Source organism: Rhipicephalus microplus, chromosome 3 (assembly GCF_043290135.1).
Source record: "Rhipicephalus microplus isolate Deutch F79 chromosome 3, USDA_Rmic, whole genome shotgun sequence".
NCBI lineage: Eukaryota > Metazoa > Arthropoda > Arachnida > Ixodida > Ixodidae > Rhipicephalus > Rhipicephalus microplus.
In genome coordinates, this window is record NC_134702.1 from 134,474,660 (window position 1) to 134,492,230 (window position 17,571).

At 46.1% G+C, this 17,571-nt stretch overlaps 1 protein-coding gene across 1 annotated transcript; it reads left to right on the forward strand.

The window, feature by feature from the left end:
• Positions 1 to 310: 310 nt before the first annotated feature.
• LOC119188217 (cytochrome P450 18a1-like) lies at positions 311 to 12,276 on the forward strand. The gene is made up of 6 exons (XM_075890251.1): positions 311 to 838; positions 2,766 to 2,887; positions 3,418 to 3,841; positions 4,477 to 4,747; positions 5,362 to 5,534; positions 9,005 to 12,276. The coding sequence occupies exons 1-6, from the start codon at positions 484 to 486 to the stop codon at positions 9,232 to 9,234; spliced, it is 1,575 nt and encodes a 524-aa protein (XP_075746366.1). The 5' UTR covers positions 311 to 483; the 3' UTR covers positions 9,235 to 12,276.
• The last annotated feature ends 5,295 nt before the right edge of the window (positions 12,277 to 17,571 follow it).

A 17,571-nucleotide genomic window follows, 5' to 3' on the forward strand; every position in this document is an offset into this window, starting at 1 on the left:
AGGAGGAGTCTCCCACCGCCTATGCGAGCACCCTCCTCTTCCTACGCGAACGCGCCCGCCGATTGAACGCCGCGAGAATCAGATAGCGACGAAAAGGCGCGCGCTCACAAGCCAGCCGAGGGAATCGCGCGCATACGCGGACGCACCGCCAACGGCCGGCGACTGTGCGTGCCTCCCTCGCCCCCACCTCGAAGGCACACTTGTTGCGGCGGAAGGCGGCGGCACAGAAACGGAAACAAGGCGGGCACTCGGGCGGCCGACCGGTGCGCAGCGGGGAGGCGAGACCCCCCTTGGCAGGGGGGGGGGGGGGGGGGCATCGACTTCCCTCCTCTCTCAGACACTGGGTCCCCCGCTTATATAAAAGGGGGCCGCCTCCCCATTCGGAAGCCCCCGATCAGCGGCAGCAGTCAAAGCAGCCCAGAGCAGCGGCAAAAGAGCGCGCAGCCGTTTGTAGTGACCGAGGCAAACACGCATCGCGTCATCATGTCCCTGCTGCTCTTCTCACCGTGGTTAGAAGTCACGGTGCCCACATGGCTGGCCGTTTTCGTCGCCGTGCTGCTAGTCAGCCGCAGGTTCTTGACCGCAGCCGTGAGTCAGCTACCGCTGCCCCCGGGACCGTGGGGGTTGCCTCTGGTGGGCTTTCTCCCGTTCCTGGGCAAGGAGTTTCACCGCACCCTGCAAGACCTTGCTGTCACCTACGGCCCCATCTACCAGATATTCCTGGGCTCCAAACGAGTCGTGGTCATCAGCGATCCGAAGCTGGTGCGCCAAGCCTTTAGCCAGGCTGCTTTCTCCGGACGGCCCGACACGGAACTCACCAAACTCCTGCAAGGATACGGTGAGGACCCACTGGATGATGCCACCACTCTGCGCGATACCGTTCCATGCACGTTGGGCGGCTTCTCGGAGGGTGGCGGCGTGCGACAGCCGACGCGGCCGGCGAGCGATCGGGGGGGCGTGGCTGGCCGCCCCAGTCGAGCAGACGTGAACCAGACTGTTCTTCCGCGTCCACGCAGCTGAATGTCCGGCGCTCGCTGCCGCGACGACGTGCTACCAAGCCCAATAGCCGCCGTACTTGACCGGTACGAACAATACGATTCTAGCAGTCGTTCCCATGGTCGCGAGCTTGAGAAGGTCAAGCAAGTAGCGGCTTTCGCCGCCTTAAAGTTCACTATTCGATGGGAATTTAAATTCAGGACCTACAGAACCTTCTTTGAACAGCCAGCCAGGCGAGTTTCTCTCGAATGTTCCACCACTTTACCTTGACACGAGGAACCCTTCAATCGACCAAGGAATTTTCAAAATGTGCACGATATTGTTCGTGTCAGTATGTAAACATTATTCGCATTTTCCTCACTGAAAACTAACGAGCCGTGACTGTTTATGCATGTAAGTGTAACGCACCCCTGCTGCTCTTCATAATGCTTAATGACATTTAGCAATGGTGCGCTTTAACTAGAAGTTTCGCACGTTTCACACGCGCTTTCTAAACTGCCTTACGAGACGTGCGTAAGAATGCATCAGAGAATAAGCCCACGAGTAATACATTTAACACAAATTCTAACGTACACAATCCTCTGTCCACTCAGCCTTTCGAGTGGAGCGTGCTGTCGTTCGTGTTGCGGCAAGCTTGGCTACAAATTTTACGGTTTGTCAGCAGGTCAGGGTAAAACAGAAGCTTCGAGCGACGAAAAAAGGACTGTCCTGAAGTTCTTGTCGAAACGTCAATTCCAGTGACACTCCCGTTTTCAAGAGATTGAACACGGGAGTACAACCCTTTTTCTGTCTTCTTGCCTCCTTGAAGAAGACAATACCACTTGTCGGAACGATGGCGCCAGCAACGACACTTCCGCGTTCGAGGATTTCTCATACTCTGCAGTAGTCAACTCCTTCATTGTCACCTATGCTCAAAGCGTTTGAAGACCACATCAGTGCTCGTGCATACCGGTTTTACAGTCAGAAATAGACACTTTTTTATATCTAGCTCCCTATTCGTCGCTTTTCAAAATTATTTTGAAACTTGGCAGACCCCGCCATACCGCTGCTGAAATAATTGACGAGTTCATCAAGCAGTACACAAGGCAGGGTATTGAATATCCAGTCGAATTCTGCTTTATATTATATTTATTCACCGCATAGAAACCACAGCTGCGTCATCTGTCCGATTGTGTTTCATCGAGCTTTAGGATAATTATTTGGTAATGCCGAAGAAACAGAGGAAGCTGTGCGATCTTTTACACTTTTCAATAATTCTTTAGGGACCATTTCACAGCTTTACTATAGTAACAGACAGTTCTCTGAACCGTATCCCTTCCTTTCTAGGCTCAAGGACAGTCAGATAAACTGATTTACAAAACGTGGTGTATTGGAGAGTATGCTATTCTAACAAATGTATTTATTCACACATCTGAAGTTGACGACAAATCTACTTTTTGACTTATCCAAACTGCCCAGGCCAATAACGTTCAGTTCGTAGCAGAAATAAGCAGAAAATATATAGCCAGTTTAAACATACCGCCTTGACCTGCCCCACAGGTTGTAAGATCTGAAGCTGGGGCTTTTATTAATGTATACCCCATGCCGTTAACTTCAATTATGAACTTACATAAGGTATGAGAAAAAGGCATCGATAGACGTTTTAAACGCTCGTTTTCAATTTAATGCAAATGCAGAAAACAGAACTGAGCTATCACATCGTTTTGTGTGTTCATATCACACGTGTGTTCATACTCTGACCTTAGCGATTACACCGTTGTATCCCGCAGGAATCATCAACTCTGCTGGTGCCTTGTGGCGTGAGCAGCGTGCCTTCCTACACCGAGTGTTCAGAGACTTCGTGCCAAGACACGGAAGGCCCGGCAGCGTGGCACTTGAACAGAAAATGCAGGTGTGTTGCTATTACCGCTGTTCACGTTCAACACTTCAAAAAAAAAAAAAAAAAGAAAAGGAGCGTTAACCCGACGACCTTGACCAATGTTCTTCCGAATGGCAAAAGCCGCAGTTTAGGCTATCCAGCGATAACCACAGGTATCGTCATTAACCAGAGAGCTGTTATCCATCACCGGTTGCCACCGAACATGTCCCTCCTTGACTAAAGACCTGAACACGCGTGCGCGTGAGCGCGTGGCTAGAGAATACCATGGCAACACAAAGCTTCGCGCCCTCTCTCTATCGGGAGAGGGCGCGAAGTTGAGTCTCCAAGCCACACCAAATCGGTGTTCTGTGGCCACACACTATACTGCCACGCTGCAACGCGTATACGTGTGATAAGGCCTTAACGCTGAGAGCGGCATCGAAGAGGGTTCCCTTACTAAGCCACTTCAAGTTTTCAATATGCTACAGCTGTCGAAGCTTCAGCATGAGACTCCATCCTGTCCTTGCCGAAGTGAGTGACCCGGTGCAAACCCAACCACGCAGGTTCACATCAGCGAGTTCCTGTCATCGCTGGGTCCATTCGAAGGCAGCTCGCTGCACGTGCGCCGGTCTCTCGCGCGCGCCGTCAGCAACATCCTTGGCTCCTTTCTCATGAGCGTCACGTACTCGTCGCGCGACTCCAAGTTCGAGCAGCTGCTTGCGCTCTTCGAGGAAGGGTTCCGGCTGCTCACGCTTGCCGTGCCCGTGAACTTCATACCGGCGCTGCGCTACGTCCCCGGCTCCAACTGGGCCTACCGGCGCATTAAGCGCAACCGGCACCAGACGGCAGACTACTTCAGGCGCATCGCCGACGCGCACAGGTCGTCCTACGTCGATGGCACAGTTCGCGACATCGTGGACGCATACCTCGCCCAGCTACGCAGGGACAAGGCCAGAGGCATCCAGAGGGAGGACACCTACTTCTCCGGTGAGGAATTGGATCTACATATCCCTCGAGAGTCACCGCGTGTAACCTGAAGGAGAATACTGACACCGTGATTTTCATGTCCTCCCACACTCCTAAGTTATGGAGCGAGGTTGCGGCCCGGTTTCGGGGGTGGCTAATGTTAATACGCGCCACCAGTGATATCACGTTTCACACACACACGTTACAAGGACCTATTGAGGATTTTCATTTTGGGCTGCGCACAGAACAAGCCTGAAGTTTCCAAGGCATGAAAAATCTGTAACACTGCACTTGTAGTGGTTACACTTTCCACACTGTTCTGAGAAGGCATTCATGCGGCAGAATGCGCAACTTTGCACTTCACCTCCTTCTCCTCTCACAATTAATAATTATCATAAATGAAGGATCGAGTAATGGCCTGTATATGAAGTACTTGCGAAGTATGCGACACATCACATGCGTGTTATACGTGGCCTTCAGTTACGTTGAGGTTGGTTTAACTGGCCAAGATATGTATATGGTGTTCCGTGTCAGTTCTCCAACTAATTGAGATGGCCCGAGCATTATAGGATTCATGCACTTGGCATATTCCCGAGAGATTTAGGCCTTAATTGGTTTCCTAACACGTTCCGTTCTTCCCATCTTCTCGTTTACAGAGGAGCAGTTGGTTCAGGTTCTGATGGACATCTTCAGCGCCGGCCTCGAGACTGTCACCTCGACCCTAGAGTGGTCCATTCTTTTGTTGGTGCGTCACCCACACGTCCAACGGCGCCTGCAGGAGGAGCTGGATACCCACTTGGCATCTCAAGGCGATAGGCCCGCCAGCATGGCCGACCTGCCCGCTCTCCCATACGCACAGGCCACAATCCTCGAGGTGCTACGTCGCGCCAATGTCATAGCACTCGGAAACGCCCACGCCACAACCTGGTGAGCATGAAGTGACACTCAAATATTTCAAAGAAATAGCCTCAGCCACCCGCTCACCGACAAGCAGATGAACACATTTTTTACATTCACAGTGCAAAACAGTAAATAACTTCTCAGACATGGCGGAGTAGGGGTGCATTCGATGAAACACTGCAGGGCGAACCTTTTAAAAATGTTGTCGAGGGTCAGTACATATGTTGTGTTGACAGTTCTTTTGCACCAATTAGCTGGACTGCACAAAATACTTTTTTAATTCGTTGTCAGGCAAAAGGAATGTTTACACTTTTTGTTTATGCTTTAAATAGCCAACTGGCAAAGTAACAACAGTTTTTAAACCAGCCGCTCCGGACAAAGCAATGGCAAGTACAAGCGGCCACTAAACAGCTACTAATGTAATAAGCACTATATTAGCACTCACATTGGCGTGTTGTAAACAGTTCTTTTTACAGAGTAACTGTCAGATAGACAGACACACCCTCGATGTTTAGGCTTTCCTCTGAAAGAATTATAGGCACAATGAGCAAGAATAATGATGCAATATTTTATATGTGTGACTGGACCAGACGGGTACGTTTATTCCTTCCAGTTAACGCGATTTCTTGTTATTTTTTCAGTGACGTGGAGCTGGCGGGCTTTCGTATTCCGGCGGACACTCATGTTATCTCTAACCTCTGGGCCATCCACATGGACCCTGACCTGTGGAAAGACCCCGAAGAATTCAGACCGGAGCGCTTCCTGGTGAACGGACGGGTCCACAAGCCAGACTACTTCATGCCCTTTTCTGTCGGTGAGTGAGCCCCCTTTTTGTGGGTTTGTGCCGGTTATGGTTAACTATAATGACAGCCATGGCAGCTCAGTGTGAGTGATAGCGGGGCTTCCTCCCGCCGACCACGATGACACCAGGTTCAATTTCCGGCCATTTCGATTAGAGCGAAGCACCAAAAAGCGAAACCTTTTCCACAATGCGAGCTAAACGTTCACCTCCTGTTGGTATAAGTACGATTGGATCTTTGCGCTACACATGAGTTCTAGGACGTTTATTTTCAGGTTTTGAACTTGCGAAACATGTTGCCAGCACCTGATCAGACCAGTGCCTCAAACTAACACACCGTAGGTGCCATGTAAAAATAGCGCCTAACTCTGCCCCTACCTACCTTTCGCTGGGATTCGTTGAGACAGGGGATGAAGGGAATCGCTTTATTTTTAAGAAGCTTCTTATCAAAGGAACACTTAGCTGGAACGTGCTCTGGCAGTCGTTATGTTACCCCTGCTTTTCGGTGTCAGCGTGTATGAGATAGAACACTGCTTGAACATTCAAGGAGCTTCACGTGCCAGAAAATCCCATGAAGAGGAACTACGGATTATTTCCACCTAGTGACGGTTCATTTATCGCGCATCTACTTCTAAAAACAAAACCGTTTTTGCATTTCACCCACACGTAAATAGGAAGACCAGTGTTGCAATCGAGCCTATACGGCTTCTGGCGCAATGCTACAGGGAGTTCGCTACCGCAGCCAATGTTACTAGAATAGTTTATAGTAACGTTGAGGTAATCTAGTAACATTGACCACGGCGAATATAAGTTAAGATTCAAAGAGTGCTAGGGTTCAGGTCAGGACATATGGACAAAAACCTGAGTACTCCCAAAGTCAAGGGGAAGGGGCGCAAAGTCTTCCCCACGCATTTATTCAATAGAGAAGGGGGCCGTTGAAATAAGCTTTCTGCAACCTTTCCCTGAAAGGGAACTCAGCTCATGCCTATGGTGAAGACAAAGAAAAGAAGTTTTTTTTTATGTGAGACATCTAGCGAATGAACTCTTAGCGTTGCAAACAATGGACAAAATATGATAAAAGTATAAGCGTTCTTTCCTTGGTGCAATGTGCCGTCTACTTCATTTCTTCTACGTAACCATCATATCTGCTTTATTAGGTCGCTTGGCAATATACCACAATCGACAAAAACGTTTCTGCGGACGTCTACCGGCAGCGGCCAGTTCTTAACAGTACTTTTGCCACGCAAATCAGCCACAAAAGGGATTACTTTCCGCCCGTTTGTAGCGCAAAGGCACAAAAGAAGCCATAGGTGCGGAATTTTCAGAAAAATTCCTGTAGTTGAAAATTTCAGTCTGATCCGGGATCAAGCCTCAGCGCACATCAGAGACCCGGACTACGGTGTTTTTTTTTTTTTTTAACTTTATGAAGCTTCTTCTGAGGAATCTGTCCTTCTTTTGCAGCTTTGTGCTACAAAAACACAGATGCTAATTTGTTTTTCTTCCCATGATCCTCGCTTGATCGACCTTGCAGGCTTTCACAAAAATTTTCCCTATCAAGTCTGCCGATTCACGCCTTAATATAGGCATTATTTATACCCCAGAAACATGGAGACTTACAAAGAGGATTCAGCTTAAATTGAGAATGACGCAGCGAGCAATGGAAAGGAAAATGGTGGGTGTATCCTTAAGAGACAAGAAGAAAGCAGAGTGGATTAGGGAACAAACCGGAATTAAGGATATCATAGTTGAAATCAAGAAGAGAAAATCGGTATGGGCCGGGCATGTAGCACATAGACAGGATAACCGCTGATCATTAAGGGTACCTAAGTGGATTCCTACAGAAGGCAAGCGGGTTAGGGGGAGACAGAAGGTTAGGTGGGAAGATGAGATTAAGAAGTTTGCAGGTATAAATTGGCAGCCGCAAGCACACGACCGAGTTGACTGGCGGAACATGGGAGAGGCCTTTGTCCTGCAGTGGACGTGGTCAGGGTGATGATGATGATGGTTATTTATATCCCACCAACAAATTCTGCTGAAACGCTGGCAGCTTTTAATCCTTCAGCACTAATTCGTAAAATGAGTATCCTGGGGATTCGAAAATTACTTATATTTTAGGATATGGATGACTCGATCATAGGTCTGGTTCAAGAACCAACAATTCCTATCAAGCTAATTGAAAGCATTAGTTTAGTAATGATATATGCAGATATGCTTCCGCGGTTCATTGAGACTGAATAGCGTAATTTTGTGAAGTTCGCTGCTAAATTCTACTTCCCAATGCAAAAAAAAAGTCCGCCGTACTAAAACATTGACGCGTATCTGCGTGCTTGGCAGCAAATGTCGTCGAAAGACTATAGTCATCTTTTTCAAGGCACTGTGCGAGATATGGACACCATCCGGCAGCAATGTCAGGAAACAAAGACTTGTACAGAAGGCAGGTTCACCAGCAGGCAGCAGCATCTTGTCGGCAGAACGCTTTTTCATGCATAGTAAGACACTTTCAGCGAAGCGCAAGAAACTCCCGTTTTTTTTCCTGCATAGCGCCACATTCTCATCGCAGCGTAAAAAACACTAGTGTCTTTAGAATTACCAATTTATGTATTTTCTAGCAATGAAACACACCACCTATTGCTTACGTATTGATGTTGCGCCTCAATTATGCATAACGTTTGCTTTTTGATCGACAATGCTCAGAAGTATGGACGCAGCCACCAGATTAATATGGCTGAGCATTGAAGAAATGCTTAAACTTTCACCAGGTGGCTGAATATTTTGACAGACAAAGCCAGACAGACAGACCAAAATTTCCGCATTCAAGTATCCCAAGAAAGACTATCATCTTTAAAGTAGCGCTTATTACATCTTTGACGTACATGAATTTCAGCCACCGGAATATTCTCTACAATAGCTTGGGAATTGTGGCAAATCGCGCTGCGGAACGTATGTTTTTTGCCGACCATGGCGGCGGCATTTTAATGGGCATAAAATATGCAAACATTTGCTCCCTCGCATTATTAAAATTGATTTAGATTGCTGGTCTACAGTATTCCTTACGTGATATAGCTTTTTTGAATTGTATATAAAGCTAGCAGCCGATTTAAATTAGGCAGATTTCAATCATGCGAGGTCAACCGCTTCGTTTCGATTTTAGTAAAACTAAGTCCCAAGCACTGCCAACGTTGCATTGACTTTCGATAATAGTACTCTGGCTGCTTTGCGTCGATGCCCGAAGACAGGCGAAAGTACTGCCACTGCAGAAATGTATGCCTAATTTCCGCGTGTGTTGAACAGCTTTCGCAACCAGAGTTCTCATATAGTCATTAAATTAGTTGCCACTGCTGAGATGGCATTGCTACAGTGAGTGCTGTAAATGAAGTAATGCAGTTCTATTCAAATAGTCCTACACTTGCACTTGATTTACTCGAATAAAGAAAAGGCAAGTTATTTCGTTCTCGGCTGACTTCCAGCGTATTCGTGTCGCGCAGGTCGACGCATGTGCCTGGGCAACCACTTGACGCAGACCGAGGTGTTCCTCTTCCTCAGCAACCTGCTGCAGCGTTACACGCTTGAGCTGCCCGAAGGCGAGCAGCCGCCCTCCATGGACGGTCACGTGGCAGTGTCGCATACACCCCGACCTTTCCGGGTCAAGATCACGCCCAGGAAAACAACCGCCACCGATACCACCGCGACCAGTGTGTTTGCGAGAGCCCAATAGCTCTGCAGCGGACTCGGCTGATTTGAACGCTGGGTCAACCTCACTATGGCCCACCGACAGTGCTCCTTCGCACGAGTTGACTGTTTTCTGGCCGCTCCTGTTCCTACGCCAACGACGGTGCGAAGCGAGGACGTACTGACCTTTTGCATCCACGCAAGTCTGTGAGCAGTGTCACACGTGCTTCTCTAGGTTTATGTTGGTGCTCAGTGATAGCCAACTATATTATTGTAAGGGCGCGTTACACATACAGAACCTCCAAAAGGCTGTAGTGCAAGTTGATGAAGCCCTACCGGTGACCTGAGAAAGGCTGCACCCACTGCGGGCAGCGAGAAGGATGCAGTGTGCATGCAGTGTGCAGTGAAGAACTACCTCGTTTTTGTGAGAGCTCGATTCATCAGCCACACAATCGTTAGAGTTCTCACGTGTACAGACCGCTTTCGCAGTGGCACGAGGCATACCGCCTTCACTCAGACCGAGCTTACATGACTATGTGCCGTACGGTCATATATTCACGGGATCGAGACCAGACGTAATAATTGTTCGTAAAAGCAGCACTCTTCACACAGCCTACAACGTTCGCAGCTGCCGTCCACAGTGTCAGGCTTCAGAATGCAGAAGGCACGCCAAGTCACATCACCATTTAATCAATTGCATTAGAGATTTTTTTTTTCTTTTCAATGTGACACAAATCATCACTATGCACTAAGAGAAGCCAACAGAAGAGGTTTCTAGTCTTCTGACGCATGCGGCCGACATGCAATTTTAAATTTCGAGCAAGAGCAGACACAATTCATGTGATTCCATTTGTGGAGCTTAGCGTCCCAAAATCACCATATGATTACGAGATTGGCTGTACTGGAGGGCTCCAAAAAATTCGACCACCTGGGGTTCTTTAAGATTTTCATGTCACTCGCTACACCTTGCGTACAAACTGAAAAAACAAGCAGATCATTCAATTCTCTAACATAAAAGTGACGCTATCAAGTCTATTGGTAAATTACAAGTGCAATGACATACGGTATGTAAGCCAGAATACATACACTACAATCGGCGTACTTTGTACGTAAAGAAGCATGGTATTCAGTCACATATATTAGTCACTCACAAAGATGGAAGTCAGTAAACTTGGTAAAGTCAGAAACAAACCACCTTCATTGTGAAGTCCACTAACCACCAGCTACATGTGTTCATCCTATTCATTCCCCAGCTGCATTTCACAGACATGCCATCTCCACACGCCCGAGAGCTGTACATTTCAGCCAGCGACATACAATCGTCAGCTAGTCAATCGCAGGCAATAGCATTTTTCTGCTAAATACCTCACTACATAAAATTAGCACAATGTAGGGATATACCGGAATACTGAGGTGCTGCGAATGTTTCTGCCATACTGTGGTTGGTCGTAACCAGGCGGTCCGGAATCGGGGGGGGGTGGGGGGGGGGTCAATAGGGGCTGTCGCTCCCACAGGTTAGAAACCAGGGGGAGGCGTGCCCCCCACTAACAGCTGCTACAACCCCTCCCCTCTTTTTCTCGCCTTGGCAAAAACAGATATATATGAACGCCCCTATATATATATATAAATCCCTGCCCACAAACGTCGCCCCCACACTTCAGATAAACTACTAGAGCCCCTGGTCGTAAAATCACACGACTGTGCTACATGCATTGCATATCCTTGGATATGTGTTCTTGTATACGTCTACACTATGCTTGATATATTACTAATGACAACTGCATTGCAAGCAGCCTATGTAGTTGTGGAACAGTACATTATTAATGGCCACTGTGTGCTGCAGCCGGCAAAAAAATGTAGCAGCTTCTGCATGATGTTGCTCATCTCACCGTGTTCGAAATCCATGCACACCTGCTCTCCTAGGATCATGAAACTTGCAGTCAATACTTACCTACTGTACGTTGGTTTAAGCAAGGCAATTTTCAAGCTGTGCCGTATGCTTTGTCAACAAACATTTTGCTTTTGTTGTTCCACTAAAAGATCCATAGGTCTTGTACATTCATGGAAACTTTAAAAGTAAGGAAAAAAATTTTTATGAAACTTCCAAAAATTTTTTTTACTGCTATCAAATGCCAGTACCCCTAGAATTGTTGGTGGCATTACCAACATAGTGATAAAGGTCATGAAATTGGTCTCTTGAAATTTTAGTAGTTCACATTCTTGCACAACATACCACTGATACTCATTTCCAGAGGCAACAGCACCTAGCAGATGGTGAAACTGTTTGCAAGACAAGCTCATGTGCTTTGAAGCTCACTTACTAGTAAGTGAAGCTCACTTACTAGTCATGTGCTTTGAAGCTCACTTACTAATAGCCAGGGAAAATGCTAGGCCCTATTCCTTGAAATTTATGGAAGGGGTGTTCAACTGAAAATGAGTAATTAAAATTGATTTTTTTAATTGTTAAGATCTTCAGCAAGTGCCCCCCCCCAACCCTGAAATTTCGGCTACGGGCCTGATAATGAGCCACATGCTTTAATAAGGGCACCTTGGGCAGAAGCCCACATGTGTGACGTAACAAAAGCAATGCAGAATCTACCTACAAACAGACGTAGATTGAGCCCCTTCACTTGTGCAACAACTGAAGCAAACAGTTACTGAAAAAATTATAATGCATTTTTATTTTGGATTTCTCTTTTTTTTCCACACAACGCCATCATGATCCACAGATCTTTTGTACAGCATATTCACAAACAATTCTCTTTCATGTATATGCCCTTTGCTCTGCACAACTTGTGTCACATGAATACAGATCTCCAATACCCCAAGTCCATGAAGATCTCGCACACACCACACACACAAATTGAATGATCTCGTGTACATAGATGTTTGCAAGTGTTAAGAGACTGTTACACTGTTCATTCATTCATTCATCATGTCTGTTGTCATTTTCATTTGTATGTACATACTGCAATGCTTTTCAGTGTATATACATATATGGCATTTTCACCTTGTTCAACCCGCTCCCCTCCCCACTTTTTTTTTGCATCTGCAAAGTACAAGAAAAAGAAACGTTTTGACAAATTCACTATGTGTGTTGTTGCCTTATTTCATTGCATAATTACATGCCGAAAGCAAGATCGTGTGATTATGCAATGAAAATGATGGTATGGTAGGCCATGTGTAGTCTGCCAAGACATATATCAGACATTTAGAGTAAACTTGGATGCTGGACTGTCGCATCTGACAGCAGTTCCACTACATGAATTGGCTTATCACCCTTGGCTACATTACTCTCGGCTAGTCAGCGTGATTTCATTAATAAATACAACACAAAAACACAATGTATATATTAATCAACATAAGCCTTCTAGATCATACCCTTGAAAAAAGTACCACAGGTGTTTAGCGATCACACTATATTACTTCAGAAGCCCATACATTAAAAACACACCGGATGAGCGTTCACTACCCTGCATGAATGGCAATGGTCAAATTTACGAAGCCTTGGTAAGAAACACCGATTTTTGAGATTTTCGCAGCATGTTGATTGCCTACAAAATAGCGTGCACATAAAGACTATACAGATTGTATAACTTGACTAGTAGACTTGACGTGAGCATAAAGACTATACAGATTGTATAAAAAATTAAGGAGGAAGGCAAGAAACAGTAAATTAGATTATAAAAACAAATAACTTTTCATTAGAAGCTATCTCAAGATTATTATTGACATGAATGCAATCAGCAATGTACTGACACAACATTATATACATGATTCGAATAGCTGAGTTATTTCAAGCACTTATGATATTTTATACAGACATTTTTCATAACCTCTGCAGGCATGCAGATAAGTCATGTGAAGCAGTGTCGATGATGAAAAATAGACTGCAGTGATAACAATCAGCTCAGCACAACAAGGCGCAGTGCTTGGCGCTCTTAAGAATTTTATGCCTAACGGAATGCTGCAAGCGCCTAAACATCACTATGTGCTAACATGACTGACAGAAAACATTAGTAAACAATGATATCACAACTCTTATAGCGAGAACAGTGAAAGGCTGCCCACACATATGGAAAAAAAAATTTCAACGAAAAATGAATTTTCAGCCAGACTTCCAGAATGTGTTTCAGGTCGATTTCCATCTGTTCGTTGGAGATAATACAGTGCCAGTAAAAAAAAATAACAGTGTTTTCCAAATCAGCATGAAATCTATGGTCTATAACGTGACTGTAGGAGTTTCTCACTTCCATTTAGAGACTTGATATGCACAAATATATTGAAATCTGCTGACACTAAGTGAAGAACCACAACTTATGCCTCATTTTGTCTGGACCAAGGACTCTAGAAATGGAAGTAGTTCTGCAAGTTTCAGCTAGCAATATGCCTGCCAAATAGAACAAATATTGTTTACACAGTGAAAATTTTGGGACATGCCCCCGCGAAGTTACAACCAGGCTTCGAAATTTGGTCGAAGGAGCAGCTGTCACAATGCAAAAGTTGTAGGTTGATACATACACGAACTTCATATACAATAAAGAGCTGTCAAAAGCTTGTGCCCTACAAAGACGATTCATCCCCAACCCTGATGATTTCAAGTTCTATCAAGCAAAAAGTGATGAAAAGTGTGGAAAGTTTGTGACATTATCGCACTCAGCGATTTCAAAGTACAGAACTTTATTTGCGACAGTTCTTTCTTGTCCGTTCATGCAAAAACAAATTTGGAGAAATTTCCCACAGCTTATGTATACAACCTATTTGGCCACAACTTTAACTTCTGGTGCCATAGTTACAAAAGTTTGTAAAAAAGTCAGTTTCGGCACAATGTTGAAGCAATGAATGCGATAGCAACACATCGGGCTGCTCTATGAAGTAAGGCTAGGATGTTTAGGAACATACTAAATGTAGTCTATTCTGCTTGAGTTGACAGTAATGCATTAACCACAGTATGAAAGAAATGTTATGAATACTGGACTGCGCGATTTCTGACAAGAGGCAAAGTCCAAGTTTGGCATCGAGAAACGTGACAAGCCACTGGGTGCGATAGGTGGAGTGCGTGTTTGAAGTGTGCGTCTTTAAAAAAAAGGGCGCGTCACGGACAAAAAAGAATAAAGTCCAGAGCCACGGCATCGAAGAAGAAGGAAGAAGAAGAGTTGCGCGGGTGTTCGGAAGAATGCGGCTAGAGCGCAGCATGTGAGCTCATCGAGTGCAGCTACCGAGGCGTCGAGGCATCCATCTAGCCGGCGACGACAGTCGCGGGGTCCTGGTGACCATTCAACCACCACTGAGGCTATTAGCTAGTTCCTGGCACGACCTGGTTCTGGTGTTCGAGCTGAAGACAGCACCGCAGATGACGTCGTCTACCGGGAGCGAGCCCTCGGGCTACGGGCCCGAGCTTATGCACTCCCACCACAGCAGCTTCACCGCTGGACTGTTGAAGGGTGTTAACCGCTGGTGAGCTGTATCAATCTCTTTGCACGTCTGGACTCCAACTCAAGAACTCGAGAGACTGTTTAGACTCGTAGATGTTTCCCCTCATTAACGAGAACTGCCAATGGTTGTTAGGTTACCTTTTGCTGATCTTAGCAGTCCCCTTTTCCTGTTTTTTTTTGTTTTGTGAAAAAATATATATTTTTTGGCAAAGTAAACAATCACCTCCTTTTCTTTCCAGAGAATAACGTTCAACAGCTAGCCCGACTAGCTTTATTTACCGAACCCGTGACACTGGGTTTCACGTTAGAGTACATTAACCTTGAAGTCTCCGATGACCAGCACATCCCCAAGGCAGACCGCATGGAAGTTGTGCAGCAAGAAGCTCATCAGTCCGCGAGGTTTCTGATGAGATGTACACCGTCGCTACGACACAGCCCTGCGGTGTTCAATAGCTCAGGCGTCACCAGAACTCATCTGAAGCAGTGGGTTGAGTATGATAGTCTAAAGCGATAGCGGCGGTGCACATTTTGATGAGAGCAGAGTTCACAAGGACTAGACTTGATGCGAGCGATATTTCCTGATGCTTCAGAATGAAAGTGGAGCCAGAGACATTTTGGAATGCCCGTTTCACCCAATTGTACGTGCTTCAGTGAACCCACCCTTCCATTGGATCAAGCCATCGGACACGATGTTTATGGAAAGCATGCATGGCTTGTGCAAACAAAACACATGCTTTTTTGAAGAATATATCTTTCAAGTCTACAGACAATAAGCCAACAGCAAATGGTGTATATACATAGCTCGCCATTAGTGTAATGGTCAGTATGAGCAGCGTGGTCTACTTGGTTAATGCAGCGCGCTGAAGAGCGAGGGGTTGCAGGTTCGAATCTTTGATGGGTGCCTTGAAATTGTTTCTTCCAACTTATGCTTCATCGTCCCTTTGGTAGATACATACCTATACATATCTGGGACATGACGGCGGTGGCAAAAATCAGCCGAGAGTGCCCATATAATTGCTATCGCAATAGTACGAAATAAGGCAATATTCGGTACCATCTTTAAAAACGCTCAAAATTTTATATGCACTCAAGGATAGTTTTCTTTTTTATAGCGTCATATTTCATGTTACACAGAGACGACTTTATAGCAGTTTCATAAAAGTGGAGGTCCACTGTATGAAGAAGCCCAGAGAAAAAAGGTTCTTTTTCTAACTGCCTGGTCAGCATTGTTTACTTTGTCCTCTCTATGAATGTGTTTTGTATTAAGACATACAAAAGAGGATAGCTGTTTGCACGTTACGGTGTGAAAATAATGGCACAAAGTGAGAGAGCAGCCATGCTACAGTTCCATGTATGTTAACCAAAAACCTTTTCTTCAGTCAGGTGCCTAGGAAAAAGTTCTATACACTGGAGGAAGTGTTGGAAGTGATTCTCGTAGGCGATTTTTTACTATAGTAGTCGGTCACCACTTTAGAAGTCAGCAGCATTTCTTGCTAAAAGGCAAATGCAAGCAAGCCCACATCAATGGGCGTGTACTCCTGACTGACTGCATAAGCCGGATGTCCATGGACCCTGCCTGCAAAGATCGTTGCCAAAAGCAAGAGCGGGACTATTTCTTTAGTCGCTAAGGTGACCAGCTGCTGCGCTTCGGTGCTCAGTCCTCCCTGACTATTCAAGTTGCATCCCACTATAGTGACTGATGCTACCCTAACAGAATGCAAACAATATTTTTATGGATAAAGAGGAGAGTAACAGTGGGCAATGATAGCGCCACTGTAGACAGTCTTATGGGTGACGTTACAAGCGAGAGGTTGCGATACTCATGGCCGATGCCGACGAATGTGAAGGAGCTCTTTAGGAAGCATCCCCATAACCCCCCTCTAGCAAACAACCTAGACAATACTGCAATCCTTTTAGTGACGTTCCACTACTTCCAAGCACTGTGCAATGAAATTTTGCTTAAAGGCAAGCTTGCTATGCTATGCTTTGGATGGCACAGCAGCACTGGATTAACAATTTACATAGCATCAAGCATTCGGTGTGCTGTCACCTTGCACAGATCATGTACATGGCAACGCAGTTGTGCACCATTTCTTTGTGTTTCACTACGAGACGACGCTAGGGGGCCAGTCGAGCAAAGGTGCTTCGCATGAGCTCCCGCCTCGACGCCTCATCTCACCCGGAAAACCTCATTGCCACCATCTATGAAGTACTGGACCCTTTTCTACAAATAAAGCGCAGTCGGTGGATAACCGGTTTTTAACCGTAAGTCCATATTTCCTGAAAGTCTGCTTGTTTGAAGATCCAAGGCGAGGAACGCTGCTCTAAGCCTAAGCGGCGTCGGGGCGTTGGCCCGACGAAACGCTACTGGCATTTCCGCGCAACGCGCGAGAATGGCTGACGCCGACGCTGCTGCGTCAACCGGAGCCACGACATTGATCGAAGAAAAAACTCAAGGCGCAGAAAATGCTACCAGCGTCTCACAAAAAAAGCCTTTTGACAATGTGGGATGGTTCACTGCAACGTACCACAACTTAAGGCTAATAGCCGTTCCGGAGACCGGGGCCGAAGCAGTAGACAAATCAGCGTCGAGCCAACTTAAACAGAAAGGGAATTCTCTTCGAAAAGAGAAACTGCCTCCGCTGCCGAAAACAGACTTCAAGGTCATCATTAAGCCGAGAGATGGGCTCCACATCAGTCAGTTAAGCATGCATCAGATGGCGCGCGCTATAACTTTGGCATGTGGTAACCCAGACATCTGCAACGAAGGCAACCTGCTTATACGACTGCACAATGGATCCAACATCACCATAATCAGCACGCCAAGCATGGAGACCGCCAACATTGTGCAGAGCCTTCGAAGTCTACGTTTTGGTGCAAAAGACTATGCAGTGATGGCTTACATAGCCGCGCCAGACAACTCGTGCAAGGGGGTGATTCACAGACTG